The 23,470-nt window shown below is 35.7% G+C and overlaps 2 protein-coding genes across 3 annotated transcripts; both read left to right on the forward strand.

Annotated features, from left to right (window-relative positions):
• The first annotated feature begins 565 nt into the window (after positions 1 to 565).
• Positions 566 to 9,040, forward strand: LOC131488807 (olfactory receptor 5D13-like). Its single transcript, XM_058690647.1, is given in 2 exon segments — positions 566 to 581; positions 8,118 to 9,040. Coding segments are annotated over 2 exon segments (939 nt in total).
• A 6,408-nt stretch (positions 9,041 to 15,448) lies between these two features.
• On the forward strand, positions 15,449 to 21,710 carry LOC131488808 (olfactory receptor 5D13-like). 2 transcript variants are annotated; one of them, XM_058690648.1, is made up of 2 exons: positions 15,449 to 15,473; positions 20,794 to 21,710. In XM_058690648.1, the coding sequence occupies exons 1-2, from the start codon at positions 15,449 to 15,451 to the stop codon at positions 21,708 to 21,710; spliced, it is 942 nt and encodes a 313-aa protein (XP_058546631.1). The 2 variants fall into 2 exon arrangements, with proteins under 2 accessions (XP_058546631.1, XP_058546632.1); XM_058690649.1 differs by lacking the exon at positions 15,449 to 15,473 and having other exon boundaries at positions 20,766 to 21,710.
• Positions 21,711 to 23,470: the final 1,760 nt, after the last annotated feature.

The raw sequence follows: 23,470 nt of genomic DNA on the forward strand, positions 1-23,470 counted from the left end.
AAAATATGTACAAAGCAAAGTCTCTCTGAAGAAAGCTCATGCAGCTATGATAATATGAGACATTGTAGGTTTTAAGTAAAATAAAATCACTAAAGATAGAGGATTATTTCACAGTGATACAGGGATTTACCTAATAAGAAGAGATTACAATTCAAATGTCCATTCACTCAACCAGAGGCCTTCAAAATAAGTAAAGGAAAAAACCAGAGCTATAAGAAGAAATAGACAAGTCCTTCATCATTGTGGGAGATTTTAACATACTTTTTTCAATTAATGAATAAATAAGCAATATGATGTCTAAGCTCTAAATGACATAATTTATGTATTTGACCTACTTAACCTATATAGAATACGACTATCAACAAAATCAGAACATATGTGTTTTTCTGTGCATGTAGAAAATTTACCACAATTGAGTATTTCGTGGATCATAAAGCCAACCACCACAAATTTCAAAGAACTCAAATCTTTCAGAATATTTTCTGTGAGAAAATTAAACTAATTTAGAAATCACTAATTTATTCTTTAATTTTAACTTTCCTGAATCTTTTTGCTTATGTTTCTCATGTTGATAGCACAGTGTTAGGTTTAACTTTGTCATTACATCTATTAATATAATCAATGTGTTCTGCTTCCATTTTGTTATATTTTATGTCATACATATGATATTTTACATCATGTATATGCATATGTATAGATATGGCTATGATGTGTGTATGTAAATAGATAAATGTTTTTTTCACCATTTAGCTTTGGCTTGAGTAAGGTTTGTATTTTTGTAAGGATTTTTATCCTTATAATAAAATCCTTATATATTATTAATCCCCTTTTGATTTGTGTATTTACTCATTACAAATAAATTACGATGGATTGTTAATGTTCTTTATTCCTCCAACTGTGTGATTGTGTAAGTGACCGAAAGCCGACCCACATTATTTCTAGCTCAAAATTAATCCATGTGAAAACAAAGATAAAATTAAAGGGGAGTCAGTGTTTGAATGTGGTCAAACGATTTACCATCTTTGAATATTTGTTCCCTTGTCTCTGAAATTAAGGTATGTGGAATGAATAGTCTTCAAGGTATATTCAAGCTATGAATGTGTTTTCTATTGGTTTCCGTTCCTCTCTTTAAAGCAAATAATACACAGGGATTTTAATGTCTTGATTCAAATTTTGGTATCGCCCTGCCATCTAGTGGATATTCTATTTGTATCACTTATAAGAAAAAGACAACTCAGACTATTTTGACCACATGAAAAAAATCTACCAATTACAATGTAATTTCGTTGAAAAAACACAAATAGATGATAATCAAATCTGCGATGTTGGGGGTAATTGAAACCAACATTTCATTCTCATTACGTCAAACTAGGATAAACTTTTTAAAAAATTAACTCTTGTGTAATAAGAAATAATACTGGACTGGGATTTAAGAGATTCATTATGAAGTCTACCTTAACTCTTTCATCTTTTCTGAAATATATGCCATACTGGAGACTCAGCTTAGATCAGGGAAAGATGAAGAAAACTGCCTGTAATTACATTAATTGAGATTTATCTTAGATACAGAATATTAGTCACGGGCATATAATTTATACTTTTTGTTCTATATGCCTGTATATCATAGATGGATATTGGAGGCTATTTTGAACTGAATTTCTAACTTGTTATGATATGCCATATTTATACACTTACATGTGCTTGCTTGAATAGTCCCCTCATTTATAGATAATAAGTAACAGAGATTGAATTGAACCAAATCCTTAAGGTAGCAAGGTTAGAAAGTGTCTATTTAATTATTATAATAGTTACTTTTATTGGAAGGGCAGTTAAGCCAACCTGTGAGATAGGTATAGGTTATGGGTTTTGAGAAGCATAAAGACAATTTAAAAACAACAGAGTATTTTGAGAACTCCACAAATGAAGTGATCTTAGTGAGAGCTCCTACCCAAAATGAGGATTAGTCACAGAATAGGACAAATACAGAAGGACGTTATGGAGTTTTATCTGCATTCTTCCTCTTGAATCACACCCTTCATTCTACTTACATTAAAGTTTATTTATTTATAGTCCCTACTAATACCCTATTAGTGAAATTGAGCAACCCAAGGACTCTAAAAATCATTCATGCTATTCTGGTTTTGGACAGTATAGAAAGTTCTTATTTTTTTTTTGGTTCTAAAATTGTTTTCCCTGTGTTTTTCAAATTAATGGAATTAATTTTCTCTCTTGAAGACGCAGGAAACAAAGCCAGTCTTTTATTTTTATTTTTATTTTTTTACACTTTACCCTTGAAATATATAAACATCATTGGTCAGAGTCCCCTTTTATTTTTCTTCTGTATTTCAGATGTCTTCAAGCCCTTGACTGGCTTATGATATATCTATCTATCTATATATATATATATATATATATATATATATATATACACATACACACACACACACAGGTATGTATATATGTATAGATGATATAGATATAGATTTATAGATATCACTGTTAACTACTTGACTTTGTAGAAACCTATACAAATACCAATGATTATTGGGAAATGATGGCCTACCTGCATTGAAATGCCATCAAGAGCATTCTGCTCCCTTCCAAACTAGAATGAAAACAGGAATTACCTGTATCTGTCTACATGATCTATTAGTGCAGCCAAATTGAATGCTGTGATTATATTAGAACTACGTCGGTTTCATTCACAATGCTTGTACCTTTTTACAACCAAGCTCTTCATTATTACACTCTTGTCCTATCAGCATGGAACCCTATTACAAGGTTCAGTGACCTACAGTGATTCCAATTGCATTCTTTATACCATCTGGCCCCTCTGATTCTCCAATCTCATCTGATACACTACCTGCATAAATTCTATTTCTAATTGATAGAAAGGTAAGCATCCAAATTCCTATCTTGGCTCAGGCTACCTCTTCTGATTGAAAAGCTTTTGGTTTTCTCTCTTGTCCCTTTAATTCTTTTTTTTTTTTTAAGTTTATTTATTTTGAGAGAGAGAGAGAGAGAGAGAGAGCGCCAAGGAGGGGCAGAGAGAGAGGGAGAGAGAATCCCAAGCAGGCTCTGTGCTGTCAAAGCAGAGCCTGATGAGGGGCTCAGTCTCACCAAACGTGAGATCATGACCTGAGCCAAGAGCTAGTGTTGAACGCTTAACCGACTGAGCCACCCAGGTGCCCCTGGTCCCCGTAATTCTATTCTAACATTATAGTTCATCCCGAAGTTCAAATTCCTATTATGATTTTGCCAATCAGTAAAAATCTTGGACTTTATTTAATTATTTCAGCTTCTGAAGAGTACCCCTAATGTACTCAATGAAAGCTTAAAGTAAAAACCAAACCAAACTGAAAGAAAACCGAAAAACCTTAGGCACGGTGATGATGTAGAAAAGTGCAGGGTCTTCTTTTCAAGTTCTTGTTCCTCTCACAATACTTACGTTATAATAACCGCATTATTATAAGCCACAATTTGGAAGCAGCCTAGGTCTATCACTACTCAGAGAACATCTGCTTACCGATCCGGAAATAATTTTGGAACTTACGCAATCAAGCAATAAATTTCTATTGCATGGTTTAATAAACTACGTCCCACAAACCAAATGTGATTTTTTTGTGTTTTTTTTTAAATAAAATTTTATTAAAACAGAGACATGCCTATTGAGTTGTGTATTGTCTATGACTGCACTCATGCTACAACACTGAATAGTGGGGCTTGGGACTATATGGCTCACAAAACCTAAATTATTAACGCTATGGCTTTTTATGAGAAAAGTTTGCTGACGTGTTCTGTTACAACAAGTCACTGAGATTGAGATGTTTATATGTTAAGATATGATAGCTTCTTAAATAATAGATATATTACTCTTTCCATAAACCCAGATTATAAACTGAAAAATAGAGTAATAGTTTTTTTTTTTTCAATTTCAATAATAAGTGTAAACATTGAACAGTATTGTGGTCACATTTGGAAGAGTAAAGCAAACTGTGTCAGCTTAAGAAAACCAATGGTTTTCATAAAAATGAAGCTTGTGATACAATGTTAAATTTTTAAAAGGATAATGAACAATATAACTAATATGATTCTTATTGCATAAATTTCATACCCCAATACATACGGATAAATATATAACCTTATATAGAGAGTAATTCACAAGTACCACAAAGAATAAGAGTAGTTATCTCTGGATTGTCGCATAGCAGCTGATTTTTCTTTTTGACATGGCGGCATTTGACAGGTATTTAAAGACAAAATGTAGGGTCTGTTTCAACATTTTTAAAAGAGCACTGGATTAAAGTTCATGATGAAATGATTCCCCAGTCTTCAGAAGAAATTATATGCAACTAAAATATCACATGGGACATTACTTCATTTAATTGCCTTGTGTCTGCTAAGGCAATACTTCCATCATATTCTCGAGGGTTGACATCCCTAGGGTCTTGGTGGAATATATGCAAGATAAGTTTAGTGTTTGGATTCAGCTTTCTTTTTTTTTTTTTTTTTTTTTAAATTTTTTTTTTTCCAACGTTTTTTTATTTATTTTTGGGACAGAGAGAGACAGAGCATGAACGGGAGAGGGGCAGAGAGAGAGGGAGACACAGAATTGGAAACAGGCTCCAGGCTCCGAGCTGTCAGCACAGAGCCCGACGCGGGGCTCGAACTCACGGACCGCAAGATCGTGACCTGGCTGAAGTCGGCCGCTTAACCGACTGCGCCACCCAGGCGCCCCTGGATTCAGCTTTCTGATCTCCCTTTCTCTCTGTCATCTCTGAACTTATTTTTAATACATTAGAGGAAAATTCTTTTCTCTGAAATATTCATTACAATATACTGTAGACTTCTTTGACTATTTTTTCAGGTTTGTTACTTTTTTTTTTTATTTGAATTCTCAGCAGGAAGTTTTCTGGAGCCCATTAATCACAACAAAGAAGCTTCAGTAAATGAGTAAGCCCAATTATTCTGTGCTCAGGTGAGTTGATTCCATTCTTACATATTTAGTTTAGAAAGAAAATAGTGTGTTCCAATAATCGTTGTAGGAGACAAACACATTTGTAAATCCAAGCATCCTGATATACAGTTCAAGTAACTAACCCAGTTCTTTATCTCTAACCACATTTATTATTATTCACTGACCTACATCACTAAGAAGTTATTTTCAGCTTTATTGCACCGCAGTATTCTCATCTTTCTCTTTATAAACAAATTGAATTTTAATAACAATAAGAATTACACGTTGCAATATATCATTTGTGATATGTGATACTCCTCAAAATAATTCTCAGAAAAAAAGAACAATTTTGAGGACGAGGCCTATATTTTATAATTTTACAGTTGCTAAATGCCTATTATGGTGTCGAGTACATAGTAGAGGTGCAATGAGAAAGCATGATAGATGTCACTAGAGAGGAGGGAGAGGGTGTGCATAGCACCTTATGTGCTCATTCGTCTGAACGTGCTGGACACTTCCTGGAGCCAAATGGGGGGCTGTGAACTTTGACCCCAAGGCTGCTGGTATAAATATAAGGAGTGCGGGAGGTGGAGTGGAAAGCTACATGTGTGGAAAAGATACGTGGGTAAGAATGAGCTAAATATACATCAGAAATCATAGTTATCTTCAAAGTTTTGTATTTGAGTAAATTGACACACAATATTGCATTAGTTTAATTTCAGGTGTACAACAGAGTGATTCAACATCTCTATATGTTGTGCTGTGCCCACCACAAGTGTATTACCATCTGTCACCATACACAAAATATCGTACAATATCACACCACATCATACATCAATGGACCTAGAAAGTATCATGCTAATGAAGTAAGTCAGACCGAGAAAGACAAATACCATTCAATGCCACTCATATGTGGCATGCCAAACAAGACAAAACAAAACAAAACAAAAAGCCAAGTAAGTAAACTAACAACAACAACAACAAAAACAGATTCAGATTCAACAGATTCAACAAAAACTCTCTATGAATACAGAGAACTAACTGATGGTTGCCAGAGGGACGTGCGGGGGCAGGCTAGGGACAAAATGGGTGAAAGGGGGTGGGAGATACAGTCTTCCAGTTACATTTATTTTTGATGGTGATGCTATCCCCCTCAGTTCTGAATTGCTCAGGCTTTCCTACCACAGACAGAGGGAACTAATACAAATTTTGGGAGAAGTGTGTTCAATTCTGGAATTGGCGCTTACTGAGTTTTATATTAAATTGAAAAATACACTCAGGAAATGATAATAAATGTGGTGGAAGATGAAGTCACAAGTATCAAAGGACTCTTAAAAGAGCAACTGAAGAAGAAAAAGTGCAGGGGAATGGGAATGATGTCTTTATATATATGCTTTCCTTCATACTTCTAAGTGCTATATCTGGTCCTAGAGGATAAAACCGGAACAACTGAATGAAAAGCACGGAGAATTTCATTTTGGCTGATAATACGGCATAGAATTTTCACTGAATTCTATGTGGAATGACCTTCCCTGTTGTGCCTTGTGCTATTGTAGATTTCAGTAAGTGGTCAGGAAGTGGGTTTTAGAGTAACTAATTACACTGGCAGAAAAAGGCAGTTTAGGCATTTTGGAGGAACACAGGACAATTTAAGAGAACAATTCATTGCTTCCTTTCTTCCCTCAAAGGTCCTTGTTTTATGCTAATTCAGGAAGTTCAGGATTTTCACTATTTCTGCTTGTTTTGTAGGACTTAAGATGTGTCTCAGTGCATTGTGTGTGGTAGTGATTTAATAGGCATACCTAACTTTTTTACTATTATTATCAACTTTTACCCCAATACGTGTGTATTATATGCCTGAGTTTACTCTTTCACATGCTCGTATATTTATTTATTCAATAAATGTTATTGAGTATCCACTCTGGTTCTGGTGTCCCAAATTTGTTTTCATGAATTTTATTTTGCCGTGGAACAGACGATGATAAATGTTAAATGATTTTTTAAAAAGTAAGATGCAATCATGTCACAAATGTGGATGAAATTTGTATTTTGAGGGCTTATCCTTCTTATAATGGCCCCGAGAGTATGACCATGGCCATGAGAAAAGGGTCAAGTGGAGAGAAAGATTTTGTAAGAGATAAGAAATGCACATATTGTAAATAAGTTTATTTCTATCACACATCTCATGAAATATCTGATATTACAATGCACCAAGAAAGGGTAATAGATTTTCACAATTTTCCATACTTAGGGAAATGTGGCTGACCAAGTGTGCTACTTTTCTGTAGGACATAGCTAAAATGTGGGGACAGAAATGTGTGACGGAGTATAAGAAGTTTCCTGGAAAGGGAATTCAAAAATAATTATAGCAACAATAGTAAAAAAAAAAATGTAATCTGGTCATTTCTCTGGATCATTAATTTTCTTTTGAGTTCTATGTTCCCATAGACAGGTTAGGCAGGAAGAGATTGTAGAAATTTATGATATGTGTGTCTACCAAGAGAAGCATTTTTTTGTTATTAAACATCTTTAAAGTTTATTTATTTATTTTAGAGAGAGAGAGAGAGAGAGAGAGAGCACAAGTGGGAGAGGAGCGGGGGAGGGGGGAGACACAGAATCTGAAGCAGGTGCCGGGCTCTGAGCTGTCACCACAGAGCCTGACGTGGGCTCAAATTCATGAACTGCGAGATCATGACCTAAGCCGAAGTCGAATGCTCAACTGACTGAGCCACCCAGGTGCTCCTAAGACCAGCATTTTAACTAAATTCTGATTCATGAAATAAATCAGACTGGTCTTTCTCATGAAGTCACCTGCCTCTGAAGATACTGGGTCTGATCATTCGAAATATATCAGGGGCAATTCTATTTTTGTTCTGTCTCTCTTGACTGCCGTCTTTTATTATTCTATTTGTGCAAATTTCATATTTACCCTGTAATTGTGATATTAGCAAATTCTAACTTCTTTTTTCTTTTGTTTTCTTTTCTTTTTTTTTAGTAAATTCTAACTTTAAAAATAAAGGTTGAAATCAAGTATTTTCTACAAGACTATTTATGGATAATCACTAAGTTTCTCCTTATTTCCTCATTTTAACCTTCCTTATCTGGATTTTGTTTCTGACTTTTCTGAGTCAATTTTCTTGTTTTGTCCACAGGAACCAAGAAAACCGGAGTGCTGAAGTCACTTTCATTCTCTTGGGCTTTTCAGAATATCCAGAACTACAGATGCCCCTGTTCCTGGTATTCCTGACCATCTACACAGTCACTGTTTTGGGAAATCTGGGCATGATCATGATTATCCAGATCAATCCCAAACTCCACACCCCCATGTACTTTTTTCTCAGCCATTTATCTTTGGTTGATTTCTGTTACTCTACAGTAGTCACACCCAAACTATTAGAAAACTTGGTTGTGGAAGACAGAACCATCTCCTTCACAGGCTGCATCATGCAATTCTTCTTTGCGTGCATATTCGTGGTGACAGAAACCTTCATGTTGGTCGTGATGGCATATGATCGATTTGTGGCAGTTTGTAACCCTCTTCTGTACATAGTTGTCATGTCTCAGAAGCTTTGCTCCTTGTTGGTGGGTGCATCATACTCCTGGGGTATAGTGTGTTCCCTGACTCTTACTTACTTTCTACTGAAATTATCCTTCAAAGGAAATAATATCATAAATAACTTTGTCTGTGAGCATGCCACCATCATCTCTGTGTCCTGCTCTGATCCCTACATGAGCCAGAAGGTTATTTTAATCTCTGCCACATTCAATGAAATAAGCAGCCTGGTGATCATTCTGCTCTCCTATGTTTCCATTTTTATCACTGTCATGAAGATGCCTTCCACTGGGGGGCGCCACAAGGCCTTCTCCACGTGTGCTTCCCACCTGACCGCTATCACAATCTTCCATGGGACCATTCTCTCCCTGTACTGTGTTCCCAATTCCAAAAGTTCATGGCTCATGGTCAAGGTGGCTTCTGTCTTTTACACTGTGGTCATCCCCATGCTGAACCCACTGATCTATAGCCTCAGGAACAAAGATGTGAAGGAGAGAGTCAAGAAGTTAATCAATACCAAATTATCGTGACACATAATGTAAAGTGGCTTGTCACGTAAAGACTTTTGAGTTAGTACACATGACCATTTGACGACCTACGTACATCTTCGATTCCTTTTTAAGTCATTGAAGATTGAGTTTATAGAGTTACCCTGAAAACAAATGGTTTATCGTGGGGAAGGTTACATCAAATGTAGTCTAGTCAATTAAGAGCTGATCAACACTCACACACTAATTTTAAAAGTAATATTTCTTCAATTTTACACAAGGAACATTGATACATTACAGATACAAAGAAGGAGTATCTCCGCCCCACTAAAGTTCAGAACACTGCTTAGTAAAATTGTATTTAATATAAATTTTATTTTCTCTTTTTGTATACAAAATATGAAAATAAAAATTAATAACTGTATAGTTCAGAAACAGCTTTTGCTAAATCTAAATTTATCATTCCTCCTCATCTTGCATTGTGAGTTAGCTATTGATGCATAAACACAATGACATAAGATTTTAGTCATATGTCATATTAGGTAATTATTTATTGGTTGATTGATTGGATAGCCCTGCTAATATCAGCAAAATCATCTTGGTTAACTTGATATCGTCTTGTCTAACTGGACAACTTACTTCCAGTTCATAGATCTGCATGGTGATTGGGTAGCTGTGCTCTGTGGATCTATGGTCCCCTTTGAACCACGGGGCTAGTTAGAGGATTTTCTTGCAGTGTTCACGGCTGAATCACAAAAAAGAACGCGATATAACAAAAGATGCTTCAAGTTCCCTTGTGTATCATGCCTATCAACATTCTATTAGCCAGTGCAAATCACATAGCTGAGCACAAAGTCGATGGTTGCCAAGGTATATCTAAGCTGCAAGACTGAAAAGTTTCATGCCAAAGAGCATACATACAGGGAGTCATGAAGAACTGGGTCCAAAATTTCAATATTCCTGAAGTTTATGGTAAATCTTACTTCATGGAAAATATCCTGCTCCTGTATTCCAGATAAATATAATATAACTGTCTTAATTTGACAGAACTTTTAAATACATTGGTGCACCATTTGATTGGCTTAACTACATGACTGTGTTGGTTATTGCTTGCAGATTGTGATTGATGACTCCCAGGAGAGGTAACGTCTTGGTAAATTTCCAAGTAGCATAGTTTCAATCCAACTGCACACTATATTACTGGCTTCACCCAAATCATGAGGTTTTTATTTCCAAATAAAATATTCCAATTTCCTTTATATAAAGCTTTGCTCTTTATAAACCTATTCATCTGATTGTTTAGCAATACGTAACAATATACGAGCAAATCATGATATATAATTATGGGCTTTTGTGATTTATTTAACTTTTAATTCTCTATTAACCAAGTATCAAAAGCATTCAACCAATTCCAGTAGAATACCTTTATAGGCTGTGTGTGTATGTTAATACAAATATTTTAAGGATAGAAAAAATGTATTTAGGGAGTGTGCGAAAACAGTATAGAATTAACTATATGTGGCATATGATATAGAGCTTTGGATTTAAGATGTTAACATTTAAAAAATATCATAAATGTGAGGTAAAATGTTATTTTGAAACTAATTGGATTTGTGCCGTGCAGGACAAAAGTAAACTCTACAGAAAGATCTCTGAATAACTGCAAAATCTTTTTAAATAGGTTACTGGTTTATTCTGGAAAATGCTTTTGAATGGACACTTATTCACACAAATGTAATACAGAAGTTCTCCAAGAATTTCAAAATTATAATTTTAATCTGAATGTGCACATTTTAAGTGATAAGTGTATGATTACTAATGTATATTATTTCATTGGGGGTTCTATAAAGTCATAGTAATGAGCTATTTATTTCTATGTATGTTATACTCTTCTTTAACTTTTTGTTAGTAGTTTGGATAGAGGCAAATTTTTTCTTTGGTTTCTGAAGGCCGTGGCAAGACTCTTGGTAAAGATATTCACAAGATCATCTTGTACAACAAAAAATGTACAGAAGTAATAGCCACTTAATGGAGGAACTGTTATAAGTTGAATGTTGACCACGTTATGTACATATTAATTTTCATATTGTGTTTAGTAATAAATAAGAGTTCAGGAAATTTACTAATGTTGGACAGTTGGCTTATGATATGAATATTTCAGTGGCGATAGGTGATATTTTTATTGTGTATCTGGTATTTCCTACTTCATCATCTTAGAAATAGATGGAACCTGAAAGAGAAAAAGGAAAGCTACATGGACAATTAGAGGAAGGGATTGTGGCTCTCCTACATCAGTGCTATGTTTTCTGGATATTACTGCTTAGTTACTTAGTTCATTCAAGTTGAGGATAGTCTTGAAGAAAAAAGTTGCATTCAAAGCACAAGGGATGTGAAAGCAGTCCTGAGTTTGTGCCTCTGATAGAAGCAAAATCCTGGAGTGATTTTCTAGTTGCATTTGGTGTTTATTTCCCTACTGCTATAATTGAAATTCCAGGAAAGCCTTACAAAAATAAAAAAATAAAACCTTATCTCCAATGTAAATAGCACATTAGAGAAGATATAATTCCAACTTTACATACATTTATCCCAGCAGGCAAAGAAGGGAACACTTTCCAGTTCATTGTAGGCCAGCATCCCCAGATAAGGAAATTATAGAACAACATATCACAAATATGTATGGACAAATATTTAAAAGAACAAATAAAATTTAGTGATATATAAAAAAAGTAAATACATCACATACAAGAGGGAGTTAATCCGGGAATGCAGGAATGATGTATAATTTGAGTCCATTATTATAATTTGTCCCATGGACAAAATAATGTAGTGAAACATATAGTTACCTCAACAGATGTAGAGAATGCTTGATGGAATTAAGCAACTATTCATGATAAAAATACTCAGTAAAGTAGGAATAGAAAGGACAGATTGTTAGAAGGAAGAACTCATTTACTTCTTTCTGGACAATAAGGCATCAATAGTGTGTCAGACTGGAGCACTAGAATTTTAGTTAGGATGAAAAAAAACTATTTTCCTTAGATATATTTGAGCTAATTACTGCAGACACTTGAGGCAGAGAGAAAACATAGGGTCAAAGTTCATTTCCTTTTGATAGCTGGTTTCCTTTATATTGAAACAAAATTTTCATAAAATTAACCATATTAGAGTCAAAAATTCAGTGCCATTAAAAAATTCACTGTATTATTCAACCAACACCTCTACCCAGTTCCAAAATATTTTCACCATTTCAAAAGCAAATGTCATACCCATTAATCAGTTTTTCTTCATTCTGCCTCTCCACCCAGAACCCGATAGTGACCATTCTGTTCTCTGTCATAATGTATTTATCCATTCTTATATTTCATATCATGCATTTATCCATTCTATATATTTCATATTTCACGAGTGCCTAGCTTCTTTCATTTGTCATGTTTTCAATGTTCATCCACGTTGTAACATACATCAATACTTTATTCCTCTATATGGTTGAACAGTCATCCATCATATGTGCATATTACAGTTCGTACATCTGTTGAAGTACATTTATTGATAGATATTTGGATTGCTTGACCTTTTGGCGATTGTGAATAGTGCTATTATAAACATCTATGTGCAAGTATCTGTTTGGGTGCCTGTTATCAACTGTATTCAGCTACACCTATTCAGTTTTTGCCTAGAAGTGGAATTGCTGGGTACTTGGAATTACCCAAACTGTAAGGTTAAAAGGCCCCATACCCAAGACTACACTCGCTTTTGACACAAATTGCAAGTTAGAGGAATCCCCAAAACCACCCTTAGGTTTATTAATTTGCTAAAAGTTTTCAAACAACTCACTGAAACTCTGTTTATCCAGTGATAAACCAAATAAACCAAAATAAGATCAATCATCTGAAGGAAGAAACACACAGAACAGAATCTAGAAGAGATCCCAAAGAGGAGCTTCCAGTGTCCTTGGACATGTTACCATTCCAGCTTCCACGTGTGACAATACACATGGATCATTGGCAATTAGGGAAGATCACACAAGCCTCAGTGTTCAGCTTTTATTACGGTTCTATTACATAGGGTTGATTTATTGACTGTCCACATGGTTGATCTCAGCCTCCAGGTTGACTGTAGACAAAAGACCACTATAGGCCAAGATTGACATATGTGGTCAGCCCCAACTTAAGATCAGGTGTGGCACTGATCATAAAGAGACCCTCTTATCAGGTAAGAAATAGATCACCTCTAAGAAACTGAGACTAAAAGCCGGACTTGCATTTGTGCGAGACCAATTTTTTTTTTTTTTTTACTACACATTGAGTCTAATAGTCTATTTATGTGAGGAATAACCAAACTGATTTCCACAGTGCCTGAACCATTTTGGGCTTCCAAGAACAATGTACAAAAGCTCCAGTTACTCTATATCATCACCAATGTTTGCTACTGTGCATTTTTTTTCTTTTTTAAATTATAGCTCTCCTAGTGAAGAAGTGGCATGTCATTGTGGTATTGATTTGAATTTTCTTAATCACTAAAGACTTTGAGGATCTTTTCATGTGCTTGCGGGGCATTTGTAGATCTTGGGAGAAATGTCTATTTAAATCATTTGCACATTTTCTAACTGGAAAGCTTGACTCTTGGGTGTTTGTTGTAAGAGTTCTACATATGTTGTGGATTCTACTCCATTATCAGATATATGATTTGGAAATCTTTTCTCCTATTCTCTGACTTCAATAATAATGTGTGGTTGTTTTTGTTTTGTTTTTTGGGTTTTTTTTTTTGATGCACACAAATTTTAAATTTTTATTAAGTCCAATTTATCTATTTTTTTCTTTTGTCATTTGTGCTTTTGGTCCCGTATTTAAGGATTCATTGCCAAATCCAAGGCTATAAAAATTACAGCTAAGTTTTCTTCTAAGCGTTCTATAGGTTTTGCCGTTACTTTAGGTCTTTGTTCAATTTTGAGTTAACCACTGTATATGGCATAAAGTAGATGTCCAGGGATGCTGGGTGGCTCAGTCAGTTAAGTGTCCAACTTTGGCTCAGGTCACGATCTCACCGCTCGTGGGTTCAAGCCCCACATTGGCCCTGTGCTGACAGCTCAGAGCCTGGAGTCTGCTTCAGATTCTGTCTCTGTCTCTCTGCTCGTGCTCTACCTGTCTGTCTCTGTCTCTCAAATATAAAATAAAACATTAAAAATATAAAACAAAACAAAGTCGATGTCCAACCTCATTATTTTACATGTGAATATCCAGTTGTCCTTGCCATCACTTATGGAAAAAATTCCTTTCTCCATTGAATGTTCTTGGGATACTGTTGAAAATCAATGGTTCATGGATATATGGGTTTATTTCCGGATTCTTAATTCTATTCCTTGTATCTGTGGAGTAAGTTGTGAAATCAGGAATCATGAATCCCCCCCCATATGTTCTTTTCCAAGATTGTCTTAGCTTTTGGACTCCTTTTAATTCCATATGGATTTAAAAATCAGTTTCCATTTCCACAAAATTACCTTTGGAATTTTGATAGAGATTGAGTGCCCTGAAACTGTATATAACCTGTGATGCTATGGCTAACTTAACAACATTAAGTGTTCCACGCTATTGCAGGAGGGACAAAACTTCTCTGCTCATCTTAAATTTTCAGCTAGGCTTTTTTAACAAAAAAGGTTAACAAGAGGGAAACAAAGTTTATTAACACATGCAGTGCACATCACATGAGAGAAGTTTAAACATAAAATAACGCAGAGACAGCTTAGAACTGCAGCTTTGATAACATCTTCAACAAAGAACAATGAATGTGTAGAGAGTCGACAGGACAAAGGAAAACAGTTGTAGGCTTCCAAGGGTAGCAAACTGTGGGAAGGTCATGGAGAATATGTGCAGGAAAGGGAAGCATCTTCCATTGTTGGTGGGAATACAAACTGGTGTAGTCACTCTAGAAAATAGTAGGGAAACTTCTCAAAAAGTTAAAAATAGAACTACCCTGTGGCCCAGCAATTGCACTACTAGCTTTTTACCCAAAGGATACAAAAATACTGATTTGAAGGGGCACATGCACCCCGATGTTTATTGCAACATTATCACCAATAGCCAAATCATGGAAACAGCCCAAATGCCCATTGACTGATGAATGGATAAAGAAGAAGTGGTATATATACATACAATGGAATATTACTCAGCCATAAAAAATAATGAAATCTTGCCATTTGCAAAGATGTGGATAGAGATGGAGAGTATTATGCTCAGCAAAATAAGTCAGTCAGAGAAAGACAAATACCATATGATTTCACTCAAATATGGAACTTAAGAAACAAAACAGATGAACAAGAGAAGGGGAGAAAAGAAAGAGGGAGGCAATCCAGAAGAGACTCTTAAAAATAGAGAATAAATTGACAGCTGATGGAGGAGAAGTGGGCAAGAGGTTGGGCTAAATGGGTAATGGGCATTAAGGAGGGCACTTGTGATGGGCACTGGGTGTTGTATCACAAGTGATGAATCACTAAATTCTACTCTGGAAACCAATATTACCCTATATGCTAACTAACTAGAATTTAAATAAAAACTTGAAACAAACAAAAAAAAAGGAAAGTAATGGAGTAAGATTGTTTGCAGATTTCTTTGGGCTGATAAGTGTCTGTCTCTAGTAAAAAGAAAATTTATATTCTGCTTTTTGGCAGAAAAGGGGACGGTACAAAGAGCTTTCCCTGCATTTGTTGCTCTGCTTGCCTTCAGCTCAAAAAAATTTTTTTTAATATCAAAATGCATATTTTAGCAGGGCATATTCTGGATTCCTTCCCTATGAATGCACCGTAGCTTTTCATTTATTTAGATATTCTTTAATTTGTTTCAGCAATGTTTTGTAGTTACAGTATACATGTCTTTCACCTCCTTTTAAATTTATGTCTAGGTATTTGATTCTTTTGAGTGTCATTTAAGTGGAATGTTTTTCTTAACTTCCATTGAGGATTGCTCATTTCTGCTATCTAGAAACACCGCTGATTTTTGCATGTTTACTGTGTGCTGTGAAACTTTGCTGAAATTGTGTCGACTGAGATGATCATGTGGTTTTACTGCTTTGTTCTTAATGTGGTACATACGTTAGTTGGTTTTCCTACGTGGAACTACACTTGTATTTCTGGAAAAATGTCACTAAGTCATGTGATATGACCCCTTCAGGATGCTGTTGGATTCAATTTGCTACCCTTTTGTTGAGGAGTCTACCAAACATTTTAAAAAGCGTTAACACCAATCCTTTTAAAACTCTTCCAAAAAGTAGAAGAAAATCTTCCAAAGTAATTTAGTCCAGCACTATTACCCCAATACTGAGGCTAGACAAAGACACTGCAAGAAAATTACAGATCAAGATCCCTGATGAACATAGATCTATATCGTTTTTTATGTGTGGATCCTCAGATGTATTGTTTCAGAGACTGCTGACTATCTTTTATCCTTGATTTTCTTATGCATTATATAAGTTGGACTTGATAAAAATTGAGCTTCTGAAGGATGTATTTACAGAGGTTTTAACTGCCTCTTCTATACTTAGAAAAGAGAATCATAACCTCAGAAGCACCATGTTGAAGGTGAGCCAGGGGTTATAAGAAACCTGAGCCCCGAAATTACTATATGGAGCATAACTGCCTAATATTCAGGAATGCAATTTGAATCTTCCATTAGTGAGAAAGAAATATGCTCTTACTGCATCTAGCTACTGGTATTTTTGATTTGTGTCTTTCATGCATGTTGGATAGAATTACCAAATTAATGAATATATCATCCTTTCCATAAATTGGTATTTTAGGAAACCTACAATCCAAAATTATTTCAGAGTCAATAGTAAATATAAATATCCGAGGACACCGTACCTGTATTTGACAGGCCAAAGCAGATTGTCTTCTATTAATAAAACCCATAGTGTGACTAGAAAAGGAAGTTTTCAGTGTATTGCTAACTAACTAATTAAAAATAGACAATGTAATTTATTATTTAGAAAGCTCTATATTACCATACACAGGGACATAAGTATACTTTCATAGGAAAATAGAAAATATAAATTCAACATGAATTACAATGACTATCTCTAGACTATTACCTATTTTTTTTTTTATTTAAGAGACAGAGAGAGAGAGAGAGAGAGAGAATGCAAGTTGGGGAGAAGGCTAGAGGGAGAGAGAGAATCTTAAGCAGGCTCCATGCTCAGCATGGACACCAATATGGGGCTCGATCCCAAGACCTTGGGATGACGACCAGGGTGGAAATCAAGAGTCGGTGCTCAACTGACCGAGCCACCCAGGTGTCCTGCTAGACTACTGTCTTACAGGTTATTTTTTTCTCATGCATTTATTTTTTTTTTAATTTGTTTAGTGTTTATTTATTTTTGAGACAGAGAGACAGAGACAGAGCATGAGTGGGAGAGGGGCAGAGAGAGAGGGAGACACAGAATCTGAAACAGTCTCCAGGCTCTGAGCTGTCAGCACAGGGTCTGATGCGGGGCTCAAACCCATGAACCATGAGATCATGACCTGAGCTGACATCAGATGCTCAACCGACTGAGCCACCCAGGAGCTCCTTTTTCTGACATATTTCTGTATTTTACATCAATGTAAAGATATATAGAATCTTGTTTATTTTCCTTAAGCTTAATGTTGATAATGCAAACACCTCAGGGCTTCAGGAAAATAATACACAACCAAGATATCACATGGGACGTGTTACAACTAATTACTTGAATTACAGTCTGCAAGGCAGTACCTCAGTGACATTCTCTAGTCTCTGCATCCCTAAGGTCTTACTGGCATATATTTGTGACACAGTTTGGTGCCCGGATTTAGTTTTCAGGTGTGACCTTATCTCTGTTATTTCTGAGTTGTCTTAATAAATTGGAAAAAAAACAAGTAACTATCTGAAACATTTAATGAAACATACTGTGGACTATTCTCGCTTTCAGCTCTGTTTCTATTAATTAAATACTTTGCAGGAACATTCCTGGAGTTCATTCATCCAAGTGAAGAATTCTTCCCTAAATGACTCACGCAAGTCTTTCTGCATTTAAGTGAGTTGATTTTGTTTTACTTTAGAAGGAAAATATGGAGTTCCAGTAATCTTTGCAGGAGACGAGCACCTGTGTAGGATAAAGTGCCCACAGACCACTTAGTTCTGTGCGCAAAGGGTTTGTGGTATTGTATTCTAATTCCTTCTTTCTTTCAAATGTTATTCATCCTGTTTTCCCTATTTTGTAGTCACTCTACAGCCAGCAAGGCAACAAACATTTGGCAAATCCAGAATAACAATAATAAAAAAAAAATACAATCTCCAAAGAAGAAAGTAATAATAACAACCTTATTTTAAATGATAAGCTACAGCATATGGCACTCGTCAGTTATAAACAGTAGAGTTTATAAAAAGGCAAGAAACAATGAGCAATGTCTCTAATAGTAGGTGGTAAAATAAAATATGACAATAGTGGGAATAAATTGGGAAAATAAACTATGGGCAAATGATCACCTATCATGTAACAGGTCTTCATAAGTCCGCCATGACTGAAGAAAAATGTGTCAGGTGGCAATGAGATTGAATTTCTAGATCCAAGAAGTTTTGGAAAAGCCAGCTGAACATTGTAAATTGCCTGCATTCACTTTTAAAATGTATTTGGAGTCTTAGAAGTCACTGGTTGTCAGGTTAAAGTAATCGTGGAAAATTATTCTCACAGTATTGCATGGAATATTTCAAAGTGAAGGAATGCTCCTGGGGTATATGTCCATAATCTAGCTTTGCAGGGCTAAGACTTTTTAAGGGAGTGTCACAGTGGCTTTGCTGTGGGATCGGTCTTTGAGATATATCTTTCCTATAGGAACGAACACATGGGAAGCAGAGAAAGCAATAGTGTGTTAAGAAAACCTATAGCAGAATGGGGAAAATATAATTATGCATCTTAGATTAAATGCCCCAATGAAATTCTATAGCGTTTCTATTGTATGGGTTCAGGAGGAAAGAATTTCTATATTGTATGTGCCCACCCATTGATAGATGTCCATACTTGGGCCTGATTTTTGTAACAATGTAAGGTTTTTGGAATCCTACCCATTACTCAAAATTTCATTAAATAAGAAAGCTGAATATCAAGTATGCATTGCACCATGTCTTGTAGCCTTGAATTCATTACCAAAGTATCTACATCCATTGTAGTGATTTAAATTTTATATTACAAATATTCTCATTTTACTGTTGAGAAAATGCCTCGTGGCAGCAAGTAATTTTCAAGAAATATCGTGTGTTGTTTGAGATGGGTCTTTGTCCTGACACTTGTCCTTGGAAAAGCTTTAAACTTAGTTCAAAACGACAGAATGCATTTTTCACTGCAGCATGAGATTTATGCACACTGTCCAGTATTTTGAGAGTTTTCACTGTGTACCACCTACCTAGTTTCCACAATTTACCACACTGGAGAAAGAAGAGATTTTTGTTCAATATCGTTTTAACTGTCTTCCCTAGAAATGCAGCACATATTTTGCTGTGAACCTATCCCGATGAATAATATAATATGACATGAGGGATAATATTAAAAAATTTCAAGATTAGTTCAACATAAGTGTGTAAGTTTAGGATACTTCTACAGCACAGCTGTAGCTGTGTTGAGAATATCGGATTACCAGGAGTAACAAGGGCATTGAAAGGGAGATGAGACAACCAAGAAAATCTTAAATTGACCATTTTGCATGAATGCTAGCATTTAAACTTTTTAAAACCAGTTAGAAATTGATTTTCTCACAGTTTAAGGGGAGAGGCAGGTAAGAAAGTAAAGAAAGTCATGTAATTCTTTGCTTCTACTGTTGACCCTTGAACAAGATGGAAGTCAGAGGCACCAACCTCCATGCAATCAAAAACCTACATATACCTCTTGACTTCCCAAAATTTAACTATTAATAGCCTAGTGTTGACTGGAAGCCTTCCTGATAACATACACAGTCGATTAGCACGTATTTTGTATGTTGCCTGGTTTATGCTTGTATATATGTATGTGTGTTTTGCATTAAATATTGTATTCTTTCCATAAGGTAAGCTAGAGAAAAGAATTATTAAGACAAGTTGTAAGAAAGATAAAGTACTTTTACAGTACTATACTATATTTATTGGAAAAAAATAGCACATAAGTGGGCTTGCACAGTTCGAACCCTTGTTCAAAGGTCAACTGTATTTTTACTAAGCTCAAATTCATGCAAAGAGAGTGGCTTATGAAGTCAGCTGCCTATGATAATACTGATTTTATTATCTGAAATAGAGCAAAGTCTAGTCTTTGTTTTATGTTCCTGTTTTAACCTTGGTTTTGATGATTCTAGTCACACAAAGTTTTTACTCACTGTGTAATTGTTACATAAGTCAATATTCACTTTTTAAATGTAACAGTGGAAGGAAGTCTACTATTTTCAGCAACACTCTTTTTTTTTTTTTTTAATTTTTTTTCAACGTTTTTTATTATTTTTTTTTGGGGACAGAGAGAGACAGAGCATGAACGGGGGAGGGGCAGAGAGAGAGGGAGACACAGAATCGGAAACAGGCTCCAGGCTCCGAGCCATCAGCCCAGAGCCTGACGCGGGGCTCGAACTCACGGACCGCGAGATCGTGACCTGGCTGAAGTCGGACGCTTAACCGACTGCGCCACCCAGGCGCCCCTCAGCAACACTCTTAAGAGACCCATTGAGCCTCTAAACTTGTCTTTTCTTCTCTTATGTATTTCAGATTCTGGAACTTACTTTCTGAATAAACTTTTATATTTTGTCCACAGGAATCAAGAAAACCAGAGTAGTAGAGTCACCTTCATTCTGTTGGGCTTCTCAGAATATCCAGAACTCCAGATGCCACTTTTCCTGGTATTCCTGACCATATACATAGTCACTGTTCTTGGGAATCTGGGTATGATCATGATCATCAAGATCAATCCCAAACTCCACACCCCCATGTACTTTTTTCTCAGCCATTTATCTTTGGTTGATTTCTGTTACTCTACAGTAGTCACACCCAAACTATTAGAAAACTTGGTTGTGGAAGACAGAACCATCTCCTTCACAGGCTGCATCATGCAATTTTTCTTTGCGTGCATATTCGTGGTGACAGAAACCTTCATGTTGGCCGTGATGGCATATGACCGATTTGTGGCAGTTTGTAACCCTCTTCTGTACACAGTTGTCATGTCTCAGAAGCTTTGTTCCTTGTTGGTGGGAGCATCGTATTCTTGGAGTATAGCCTGCTCCTTAACATACACATACTTTTTGTTGACTTTATCCTTTTGTGGAACTAACTTCATAAACAACTTTGTCTGTGAGCATGCTGCCATTGTCTCTGTGTCCTGCTCTGATCCTTACATTAGCCAGAGGGTCATCTTAGTCTCTGCCACATTCAACGAAATAAGCAGCCTGGTGATCATTCTTCCCTCCTATGTTTCCATTTTTATCACTGTCATGAAGATGCCTTCCACTGGGGGGGGCCACAAGGCCTTCTCCACGTGTGCTTCTCACCTGACCGCTGTTACAATTTTCCATGGGACCATACTGTTTCTGTATTGTGTTCCCAACTCCAAAAGTTCATGGCTCATGGTCAAAGTAGCTTCTGTCTTTTACACTGTGGTCATTCCCATGCTGAACCCACTGATCTACAGCCTCAGGAACAAAGATGTGAAAGAGGCAGTCAAGATGTTAATTAATGTTAAATTATTCTTTGATAAAATGTAAAGCCAGAAATATGAATTAGTCCTTTTTTTAGAGTACTGGTAAGACTTGTCCAATAGAAAATCAGTCCATAAGCGTATGATACACTTGTAATTGACAGTCCATAATCCGTTCACTCTAAAGTTTAGTGAAATAACTTTAAAATTACATATGATGTTAGGGATAAAAGATTAAACCAAGTGTTTGATTCATAAATTGAAATACAAAAGTGTCTGTGTCAGTATACATGATCATGTAATTGCTCAGACAAATTTCAGTTCAGTTTAAGTCATGGAAGTGTGGGATTTTTGAGATGGTCTGAAGAGTTATGGCTTATTACAAGGTAGTTTACTTCTTAATATAAAAACAGTACCTTAAAAGCTCTTCAACATAGGAGCTCCCGGGTGGCTCCATCAGTGAAGCCTCTGACTCTTGATTTCAGTTCAGGTCATGTTCTCATGGTTCCTGGGATGGAGGCCCATGTCGGGCTCTACACTGCCATCATGGAACCTGCTTGGGATTCTCTCTCTCTCCCTCTCTCTCTGCCCCTCCCTTGCTCATGCTGTCTCTCTCTCTCTCTCTTAAGTTAAATAAACATTTAAAAAGCTTTTCAACATAAAACTCTAAGGTTCTAAAAACAAAAATTATATTTAATTCCACAAGAATCATCTTGGTACTGGAAGATTCCCTGAAAAATAAAAATAAATAAAAGTATATCTCCCTTAAAAGGTCCAGAATACAATGTAAATTATAACTGGCAGTATGAGCAAATATAAAATATTTTCTATGTATGTCGTAGCACAAGAAACCAATATACATTTTGGAGATACATGCCCATCACTGTAGTTTTTCTCTTTGTGTCAATGTAGTTGTACTTTTTTCATTTATTCAAAATTTTATTGTAATAGTACTAGGTACATTTTAGGTTGTAAGAAATAATTTAGAGAGATCCCAAGTAGTTTTTACCGATTTTCCCCTATGATCATATAATACAACAATCAGGATATTAATAATGACACAATGTACAGATCTTACTCAGGCATCAATTATTTATTGATGAAAAACAATCATAAATTCCAGAAGGATGCAACAATAGCAATCCTTTAGAACCAGTGAATTGACGAAGGTACCTCGGCTGATAGCAGCTGGGTCACTTGAGCATCAATACTGAGCTAACCAGATCAGCTAACCTCAATCTACAGGCCTGTAGGTAGGTCATCTTTATTGGACTATTCGGTTAATGGTCTACGTTGTAAGCTGAGTCACAATAAAGTATGCATAAAGCAAAGGTATATTATAAGTGCCTGTTTGGGTCTCACCTGTTAACATGTTAGGAGTTAAAGCAAATCACATGGCTAAGCCCAAGGCCAAGGGGTGAGAACGGTTATCTACATCTTGTGGAACTGTTAAGTTATAAGTCAACAGGGTACATATAGGGAGAAGTAAAGAATCTGGCTCAAAATCTACTGAAGATTGACCAAAGCATTTGCCTCATTGAACATATTCTTTGATAATGCCAGATAACTTTATGGCAGATAACAGATAACCCACGACTGTGGTAGGTTTCAGCCAAGTTTTCTAATAATTGACTGGTTATTGTATTGCTTTAAGCAAATGCCTGGGATTAAATATAATAACTCACGTTTTCTTTGTTGTCTTAATCATGATTAAAGTTTATAAGCAAAGACTAGAGAGACATTCATGTGTGGTTGCTCTAATTCAACCACTTAAGCATTACTTGTTTCTCTCCATTATTTAGAGTCTTATTTTCATATGGAAATTAA

This window comes from Neofelis nebulosa, chromosome 10, assembly GCF_028018385.1.
Source record: "Neofelis nebulosa isolate mNeoNeb1 chromosome 10, mNeoNeb1.pri, whole genome shotgun sequence".
Lineage (NCBI taxonomy): Eukaryota > Metazoa > Chordata > Mammalia > Carnivora > Felidae > Neofelis > Neofelis nebulosa.

Coding starts and splice junctions, on each gene's coding strand:
- LOC131488808 (XM_058690648.1), top strand. CDS start 15,449: ATGGGCACTGGGTGTTGTATCACAA. Junction 15,474..20,793: donor CACTGGGTGTTGTATCACAA/GTGATGAATCAC, acceptor AGAGTAGTAGAG/TCACCTTCATTCTGTTGGGC.